This window comes from Salarias fasciatus, chromosome 19, assembly GCF_902148845.1.
Source record: "Salarias fasciatus chromosome 19, fSalaFa1.1, whole genome shotgun sequence".
NCBI classification, from domain to species: Eukaryota; Metazoa; Chordata; class Actinopteri; order Blenniiformes; family Blenniidae; genus Salarias; species Salarias fasciatus.
In genome coordinates, this window is record NC_043763.1 from 15,491,947 (window position 1) to 15,501,997 (window position 10,051).

The 10,051-nt window shown below is 44.5% G+C and overlaps 1 protein-coding gene across 1 annotated transcript in view; it reads right to left on the reverse strand.

The window, feature by feature from the left end:
- Positions 1 to 7,485, reverse strand: part of sntg2 (syntrophin, gamma 2) — an 89,332-nt gene extending 81,847 nt beyond the window's left edge. Inside the window, exon 1 of the mRNA XM_030116478.1 lies at positions 7,292 to 7,485. Coding sequence (XP_029972338.1) covers positions 7,292 to 7,360 — 69 coding nt within the window. The 5' untranslated portion in view covers positions 7,361 to 7,485. The remainder of the gene's footprint in view (positions 1 to 7,291) is intronic.
- Between the last annotated feature and the right edge of the window lie 2,566 nt (positions 7,486 to 10,051).

Sequence of the window (10,051 nt, forward strand, 5' to 3'; positions counted from 1 at the left end):
GTGAAAATACTACAAGCATCTGTAGAGGATTTGATAGAGAATAAATTACATATTAACAAGTGGTATTGCAGTTGCACATATATTGTAGAGTTGGGTGCCCTAACCAGCCAGCATACAAAAACGGCAGGACATAAATTCAGCAAACTATGGCTTTCATGAAAATAATACACATTATGTTGCCGTAAACGGTGATCATAATCTCATCAGCTCAAAGTCGAGCTAAACATTTTCGCTGGATTTGAAGAAAATGACAGGAGGGATTCCTGCAGATCAGGCTACGGCAGCTGCTGTCACCAAGCCACGAAAACCCAGCATAAATCTAAAGAACGTTTCAGTAGAACTCTATAATTTCAGTCAGTGAGTACAAGGAAAGGTTGTTCCTTTCCCCCCACTTTGCTCGCAGATTTGCCTCAATAGAGAGATTAGAAATGTAAAGCAGGTATTTGCAGAGAAGCAGCTAGGTGTGTAATGATGTGGGAGTTCAGTTTTTCCACAGCAAACAGATGGTTTAAATTAATCTGTAGGCAAATGACTGGATGTGCATTAAGGAGATCATTCTCCCGTGCGTCAGTACATCCACTGTTTGAGGCGGCGCGCTCGCTGTACGTCGATATTCCAGAAGGTCAATAAACTGTCGCTTTAGGACGGCGACGATCCTCATATCCATGGACTCGGAGAGGCGCGGCGTTTATATCTGCCGCAATCATCTCTGTTCAATCTTCGTCTCGGAGCGGCTCCGTCGGGAATCAAACCCACTTGATGTATTTCCTTCTGTATTGTATATTCATTGTTTGAATAGGCTCATCTCGCACAGCTTTACTGCTCAAACAACGGCGCTGCCCGCCGTGTTAGATGGCTTCGGTTTTTCCCTAATTCAGCTCGGCGGCGGGTGTGAGATTACCGTCTGTGTGTCTTCTGACTGATCAACAGCCAGATGAAGGGAAACTAGCCTTCGTATTTTCCCTGTGAATTACCCTCCGGTTTGATATCCGAGTGCGATTCGTACAACACAGGCGCAGAAAAACGACTAAGTCTTGAAGAGAGCAGTAAAAGTTGAGGTTTGGTTTCATCTCGGAGGGAGTTGGGGGATGAGGAATTTGGAGCGACTGTTAGATTTTGAGGAAACTGATGTGAAGCTGTTTATATTTCCATTTTTTTTTTTTTTTTTTTTACCCCCACTTCTTTCAAGGACAAACCTCAGACATGCAAACTACCATTATTTTTAGTCTTCCCTGTTTTTGAAGTGCGGTGGCGTTGAAGTGGCGAGGAAAGCAGCCCCAACAATCCGCTATCATCTGTTGAAGGTAGTCGTCTTCATATCTCACTTGGAAATGAATGGGGACATTAAAATGCATAAGTTCCCCCTGCCTTGAATCTAAATAAAAATGCTAATGAAACGCTGTGGGTATTAATAATGTAGAGGACGAGTTTCCTTTTATTTGCTGAGGAAACACTTGACGAAAGGTTCCACACGGCGACAGCCGCAACTTGTTTTGACGCCATCAGGATTTATGGCACGACATATCCTCTTGACATTTTTTAAAAAATTAACAACAGCAACTAATTAGGGGCCTCAATTACCGGCTGGTTTTGTGGTGAGCTGAATAATGGAATATGACTGTGCATAATGCCGTATTATATATGTATCTTTTCACTTCCTACAGGGACTAATTATACGCTTTAAAAATAAGACTAATTCACGATATAAGGCTGAAGTTTGCCCTTTGGCCCGTCTCAACTCTCCCGGGCTCCCGCTATTAGCTCACATGCCATAAGGAGATTAGCATTAAACTGTGGAGTGGATCCGACAGAAAGCGTTATCTGTGTAAAAAAGAACAGCGTCAGTCGACATTTACTCCAGCGTGAGCAGGAAGCACTTGAAGAAAGCCAACAACATGTGGCACGTGTCGGCACTCTCACTCTAGTGTCATTAAGTCCCACAGTTCACGCTGAAGAGGCCGACTTCAGAAATAGGGGGGGGGAAAATTGAATATTGTTCAGCCACTGAAAGACACTAAATATAACCGTTTGATTAAAAGAAAAAAAAAATTCAATAAAAATAAACATGGAGCAGAGTTTGGATTTGATAATGTATCCTCTGATTATGTTGTGTCCTTTCCAATTACCTGAGCAGCTCCAGGGGGATGGAAAGTTGAGGGGGAAGCATGTTCATGCTCCAACAGGAGCGATTTGCTTAAAATATGATTGACTTTCCCAATACAAAAGCATCGACTTTCACACTCCACTGGGGTATAATTATGCTTCTGCAGCTCCTGCCAAGAGAAACCCTCAGGCATGTGACCATGGGGGGGTTGGACATGCATGTCACTTCTTTTTTTTTTTTTCTTAAAGCCTCTCCAAGAGAAACCAGCCAGGCTTTGATTGCCTCATAATCATATTAGCACTTTTATCTCATCTCGTTTGTCCTGATCTTCGCTGTGGCTCGTCCTTGCCATCTTTCACCCCCGCTGCAAAGGTTAGATCGGCCAGCCTAGTCGATATCCTCGTCAGAATCTGCGATCTTGTAAAGCTGTGGCGTGAATAATTATTCCATCACTGTCAATATTTCAAAGTCGATGCCGCGGCTCCGATTTGCCCACACTGGAGCAGAAACCGTCATGGCTGACTCTCAGGGACTCCAGTCCATGACCACTAACTTCAGGGTACATTCACAAGTTTAACTTCTGCAATACTACATTTAATCATCAGGAAAGATGAAGAAAGGTAGGAGACAGTAGGTAAGTGTTTGGCTTTATGAGAAAGAAGTAGACACAGTGGACATTTCAGTGTTATTTCTTTCAGAACGGATCGTCAAAGCTTTCACCAAAGCGGCTCTCTTCTCTTCTGAGAGTGAATCAACTCCAGAGGCCGCCATTGTTGTTATTGTTCATCGACTCACACATGAGCAGGAGAACTATTTACTACAGCCGTGGTGTGCATGCAGCACAGTGGCAGCGCTTCAGGAAAGTTACATTCACCCCGTTTATAAGGAGACGGAGTTGGAGCGGCTTCAAAAAGTTTCCATTGTCATGAAAATTGGCATGGATAGTGCAATGAAAATTTTGCGTTTTCACTGGGAAATGATGTACAAAAGGAGCCAAATCTTCAGCCAAAACTGACAAACACAGGAAGCCACATCTCATCTAGAATGACCACTGAGCAGTAAAGCTCCACCAAAGGTTTGGGAAACATAAACTCTGTCCAGAAAGGTACCGGCGTGGCTCCGGATGAAGATCTTAGTCTTCTCTAATTCAGGGCAAATTTGAACAAAAACATTCACGATCCAGTGAATATTACCACTGCTGTTGTTGTGACTCACACTGGTGACATGGATGTTGTTTTGCAGTTAGAGTCAAATTCTTTTGGGACTTCACCAACCAAATTACTTCCTTTCCCCCCAGTTTCACACACACACACAATGGCTGTGCACCGAGCTCGAGCATCAATATGCAGGCGACATATGCTCGACACTGTACTTGAACACTTTGTGTTTACTCACTACTATACTACTAAACATGCAGCTGGCTCTGCTCAGCGGACACGTGACACTGTTGACACGATTTTGCTCTTCAGTGAATAAATTCAGCTATCAACAAAACCTAAATCATCTTACTGTGAAAACCTCGTACCTTCTCTTTCGTGGCAGCTGTAATACGAAGCATAATTCAGTTGATTAGATTTAATTGGTCCCTCTCACAATACCCTTTCCATTTTCCACGTCACTAAGATACTTCTGTATGAAGAACTGGCAGTATATTACAGCAACTATAGGAGACAGGAATAATGGAGAAGGTGGGCTGGGTGCTTTTAACAATGGGATTTTTCCTTGATAATTTGAGAGGCTAACGTTTGTTGCCGTTATTAAAACACATTTGTAAGACTGAACATAATGATTTAATGCAACAGTATACCACAGCAAAGCAGACTACAAATTTAAAGTCTCAACAACTGATAATTATATTCAATTTGAAAAATTTGGCATTCAACCATACATCGCCATTTGGCAGGACAAATGGTACGGCTCCCATTGGTGAAAATCAGCTGAGGGACGGGCGTCTGTCTGAACCCTCTTCCTTGAAAAGACTCGACTGTTCCGAAGAATATGGAATTTTCTTGATCCCCCGCCCACGACCACGTCAGTGGGAGGCATAAACTGACAACATGACAATGCTCGATGCGAAATGTAAGCAAATGAAATATGTTGTCACAGTGACTTTTGTTTCCCTCCCTTTGAACACAGTTGTCAAAAACAGTGCTAATGTGAAAGCAACAAATAATTGAATGGCAGATTTGAATGTTATTGAAATTATTTATATAACATCATATCTGGCATGTGGCTGCCACACACTGGTGTAGTATAAAGCAAGAACACAAGCTACATTTTTAAAAACAGCTTCTTCAAAAATTAATGTTAATAATTGCGAATAACAAAAAAGAAAATGGGAGAATTAATTAAATATTAGTCATCAGAAGAGAAGGATCATAATTCATTGACAGAATCTATCCCATTTATCTCTAAGTGCGACCAAAAGTAGCAGGACATCAGCCAATATTTAATAATTCTGGCATCGACTACAATGGATGGCGCAGTCTTGTGCTGATTCCGAGCAGCCTAGGCAGAGAACGGAGTACAAGGAAGTTGTGCGGTACACTTCACAAGTCTTCACCCGACAAACGCACTGCTTGAAGAGAGTCGGGGCTGGAGTCTCTCCCAGCATGCAGAGGCAGGAAAACACCCAGCCTGTCCATCACGGCGCTAATACGCCCTGACATGCAATTCAAACACACTGCCAGGCTAATGCACACATGTAGTGTGGGCAGAGAGCTGCTCGTGTTTGGACAGGAGGAAGCGGTCCACTGTATTTACAGCCACTGCTGGAACAGACTCTGACCTTCAGCACAAATCCGCTTTGCCTCGCGCCGACTTCCGCCGCCACCTGATTTACACAAGTCATCCCGCTAATCCAGAGGTGGACGCGCCTGTTGCGGTTTTGTCGTGTCCGTGCATGGAGACGGCTAATTTTCATGGTGGCACATTCATTAGATTCAGGGTGGGGGGGTGAGGCCACAGGCGAAAGCAATTCAAGATCAGGCTTTAAGCAGGGCGGACCACCGGCCTCGCATCTGCCTTCGCCTCAACTACCTGCTAATGTGCAACAAAAGATTATACCCAGAAAGCATTTATCGAGAATGGAGCTGATTATCTCCCTTCCATCCAACCATCTCCTGTTCCGCTTTTATTGAGTTCAGAGTCTCGGGGCACTGGAGCCGATTCCAAGTAACCAAGAGTGAAGGCAGAGCGCACGCCACACACAGGGCGCCGGAGCTTCACATGGGAAATACAGAGAAACAATCACACACACACGGGCTCACATTTACATGGAATGGCCCAACTACTCTCGGAAAGCAATCATCTCACAGAAAGAATATACCTGGTTTGAGTCCAGGCTTGGAGCCTTTTTGGTGTGTAATTAGCATGTTCTCCCTGGGTATGTGGGGGGGGGTTTCATTTGAATGGGTTTCTTCCCAAACAGAAACATTAGAGCTTATTTGTCGATTCAAAATTGCTTGTAGATGTGAGTTTGTCATAAATCCATCTGTCGCTTTCTGTTGAAATCAGCTCCAGTATCTGTTGACCACAAGCCGGATGTGATGGATCAAAGTTACTAACTGGAACAATGCCTGAGGTAATAAATACAAGCTTCATGAACTTCATATCCCTCACTTCTGCAGCAGAGCTGTGGAAGCTCTGCACTCTACAAAAAGAAACGTCTCGAACGGACACATGCTGGCATTAATTCACGCCCATATCTTTGTTCTGTATAAAACAGCTTAACAAGCAGAAGTCACAGTTTAGTTGCAGTCGAACCCCAGTTGAGCGTGCTCTAAAGCCCCTGAAACTCCACACCAGGTGATCATTGATGTGCCTGATGGAGTGTGAGCGCCCACCGCAACAGCTCAACTGTGTAATTTTAGCCACGAGTCGGTGGTAAATGAAGAGCTGGGAAACGTCTGAGAAACTGAGCTCGCTCTGAACAGAATTAAGCTGCAGACTAGCACTTCCCTCCAGGCTCAGGTGTCCAGCTTTAAAAGTGGAAAAGGTGAGTGCATTGCAGAGCTGCATTGACCGAGGTGCAACCGCATCCCGAGGAGGCGATAACAGGACCGAATGTGAAGGAAGACACTTCAGACTCTTTTAAATTGAAACAAACTTTTACAGGAAAAGCCTTACCGCTTCAGCAAGGTATCCATTAATCATGTGGTGCATTAACAGCAAATCAAGTCCAAATGGAAACATGACATTTTGCCTGAGATTGTTCTTTGGTGTGACTCTAAAAAATACAAAATGTTAGACTTTTCTTGGAGCACAGTGCAAGTGAGAGATTGTGGGGAAAAGGTCAGACCTCCAGCAGTTTTTAATCATTTTGTTAAAAATAGTCTAAAACCCAGTTTAATGCAGTGCATCAGCTCAATGAAGATGGGGAAAAAAGCAGCAGTCAGTAAGTAAAAAATGAACAGACAGGGCATGAATCTGCCTCTAACCTTTAACTCATTTATATTCCAAATACACCCAATAACTAACCCTCCCTTTAAAGAAAAACACGCCGACATCCTGTGTAGTGATAAGAGTTAAAGGTGGGTGTTAGTGAAGCTCCTGCCATAAACCATCCTATCAAACCACAACGAGTCAATTACCGACCGAAACGCGCAGTTTCATCGAGTAAAGAAACACCGCGCCAGACTCCGCTTAGATATGCGCCAATTTAACGAGTATTTGATTTTTCGTTCTCGATACGGCTCCCTAAACGCCAAAAATAGCTTTCACGGATGAGCACCCGGTTCATTGCGTCTACGGTATGTACCTGGAAAAGAAATACTCCCAATTCTGGGTGCATTTTACCCAATTCTGCACAAAACGCGCGGCGTCGCCAAAGCGAGTCGCTCACGCTCAAGTACCGTCGAACGTAATTCAATAAACGCGGAGCCATTTGAACAAAGTTGTAAGTGCATGGAATTAGGAGCAAAACAGTTCGCTACATGTATGCCGAATTGTGCAGATCTTCCAACAGGTTAACTCTGTAAACATCCAACATGCAGCAATGATTTATCAAGTATTTACAAGCAAGGAAAAACGAAATCGGTCGGTTTTCCAAAGGGAGTCTGGAGTATCTATCCGCGCGTGAAGGCGTCAAACTGCCAAGCCCGCACGGATGCGACGTGACCGCCGAGGACCGAGAGGAGTTTCTCGGTGATAAAGAAAAGAAAAGAAAAAAAAGCACGGAGTACTTGCCGAAGTTGGAACGGGGAGGCTGGCGGGTCGCTCGATCGGCTCAGGCTGCTGCTTCCCGGCCACATTCATCTCCCATCCGCTCACTTCCAGAGTTTCTCAAGTCATTTATCCTGCAGCGGGTTGCGTGCGCGATTCAACTGCGTCCCGTTTGCCGACGCAGGCGGGCGGAGAGAGAGAGCATGCCTGGCTCGCTGCGCGAGGCGCTTTTTTTCTTTTTCCTTTTTTTTCTTTAATGAAACAGCTGTGCGAATCCTGAAATGTGATGAACCGGAGCCGCAGCGGGGACCAATGAGGAGGAGCGGCGGCGGCGGCGGCGGCTGGTCGAGGCTCCGCGGCTCATCATCATCATCACTCCGCACGACCCCTCCACCCCTCAATCCCACCCCCACCCCCACCTGCTGCCCGGCCTCCCTCCGCTCCTGCGTCACCGCGCATCCCGCATCCCGCACCAGCCTCACTGTCAGCTGGTGTGATACCATGTACTTGAAATGACTTTAAATTCCATATGTCCAGCCGCAAGATGACTTTTCTGATAGATTAAAACAGCTGAAGAGCGACAGAGCTGCTTCAAAAACAAATCACTACAATTTCAAAAAGAAAAAAAGTTTAAAATGGGATTAAAAACATTTGAAATAGTTTGGATGACTAAAATGTCAAAATTGTCTCAAAAAAGTTGCTGAAGAAGAGTTAAACTGTAAAATCAGGCACTACAACACACGAAAATGTTATGAAATGTTTACCTTAAGGAATTGTCTTTGAAATATCATAAATGCAATGTGCCATATAGGTACTGTACATAACTTTAAACATTATCTTAACCTAGTTTTAAAGGTTACACATGTTCTGCAGCTCCAGTTATTTTGGATTTTGGGGAAAAAAACCTGCTTTTTTGATCACAAAGGTTTCAGAGCTCTGTTCTAGGTATCGATAAGTACTGTAAGCTTCTCTTAACAGGTGTAACTTATAGTTGAAGCACGGGTGGGAATAAAGTGACTTGCAAAAGTATTCATACCCTTTGAATTGTTCTACATTTTATCACATTACAACCACAAATGTTGATGTATTTCATTGGTATTTTATGTGACAGACCGATACATTATGTTGCAGAACGTTAAATTAGAAGGAAAATGATAGTTATTTTTTCATTATAAAAAAAACTGAAACATCAACTCTGAAGAGGCCTCCCTGTTTCTCCTGAAGAAAAGCATCCTCGCAGCATGATGCTGCCGCCGCCGTGTTTCGCAGTGAGGATGGTGCGTTCAGGGACATGTGCAGTGCTCGTTTTCTACCGCATATAGCATTTTGTATTCAGTTACATTGTGGTCCCAACTGAGCCGAGCGCCGTCCTCCACATTTCTGCTGGCAAAACTGCAAACAGGAGCCAATTTGTAAAGCTCAGTTCTGGCGGCTGTCCTGTGGACGGATCGTCCTGAGCCGTGGTTCTGCAGCTCCTCCAGTGGGCCTCTTGGCTGCTTCTCTGATCAATGCTCTCCTTGCCCGGCCTGTCAGTTTCGGCAGCCGTACACTCTTTCCACTTTCAGATGATGGATTGCACGGTGCTCCGTGAGATGTTTAAAGCTTGGGGTATCATTTTATAACTTAACTCTGCTTTAAGCTTCTCCACAGCTCCATCCCTGAGCTGTCTGGTGTGTTCTGTGTTCTCCGTGATGCTGTTTGTTCTCTGAGGCCTTCACAGAACAGCTGGATTTACACTGGGATTAGAAAGCACACCGTTGGACTCTGGTTACTAATTCGGTGACTTCAGAAGGCACCTTGCTGATCTGGATTTCATTTCAGAGGATCAAAACAACTTATCCCTTTCCGTACACTTCACAATTACGTGGCATACATGTGAACATCTGAGTTTACAATGTGACAAAATGTGAAAAAGTGGAAGGATGATATTTCATTGAAGTTCTGTTTGATTGAAGGCGGAGCGTCCAATTTTATCTCAACTGACTCAAACACACATGATAGCAACATGAAAGATGTACTGGGAGAAGAAGAAGAAGAAGCATTAGCACTGGTGTGGATCCGTGGCGGTGAAAGTCTGCCTCCCTTGGGGGCGGTACTGAGATACAGAGGGATGCCTTTTCCCCCCGCAGGATTTTTCCTCATTAATTCATTTTTTTCTCCATTAACTAGCCCGTATCCACATTAGCAGCGATGCATAACAAGCGTTAGATGATCACCAACTTCATTTCTAACTGCTGCCTGCAGCCGTCTGCAGTTTATCTGGGTTTTTAAGTTGATGCTTCTTCTACTGCAAACCGTTCCTTTATGGTAGGAAAACGTGACCAAGCAGTCGATTTCCGTTGCTTACTAACTTGTTTATCTTTCATGAAGTATCAGTGGAAGTCGTCTGAGAGTCACTGGTGGTGTTGCTGGTCAAGCCAGTGAAATGTGTCTGACTCTAACATGAGCTGAAGCTCCTCCGCTCAGAGTTCAGGGGGAGCTTGTCGTGTTCCTTCAGCATGTTAAATCTTAATGGATACTGGCACTAATTAATTTCTGTGGACATTTGGGAAGCCTCCCAGGCAGAGCGCCGGGGCAGCACGCATGGACGGATTAGCGAGCGGGCTCAAGGGTCCAGAGCGGTCAAGGGGGGCCCTGGACTCAACCCAGATTTGTAACTGATTTTCCGGAAAGAGACACACAAATGGAAGTGTAGCTGACAGGGAGCAATCACAGCTAAAAAGATGGAGATGTGACAAAATAAAAAGACAACAGATAAAGCACCAGAATTGTTTGACAAAATAT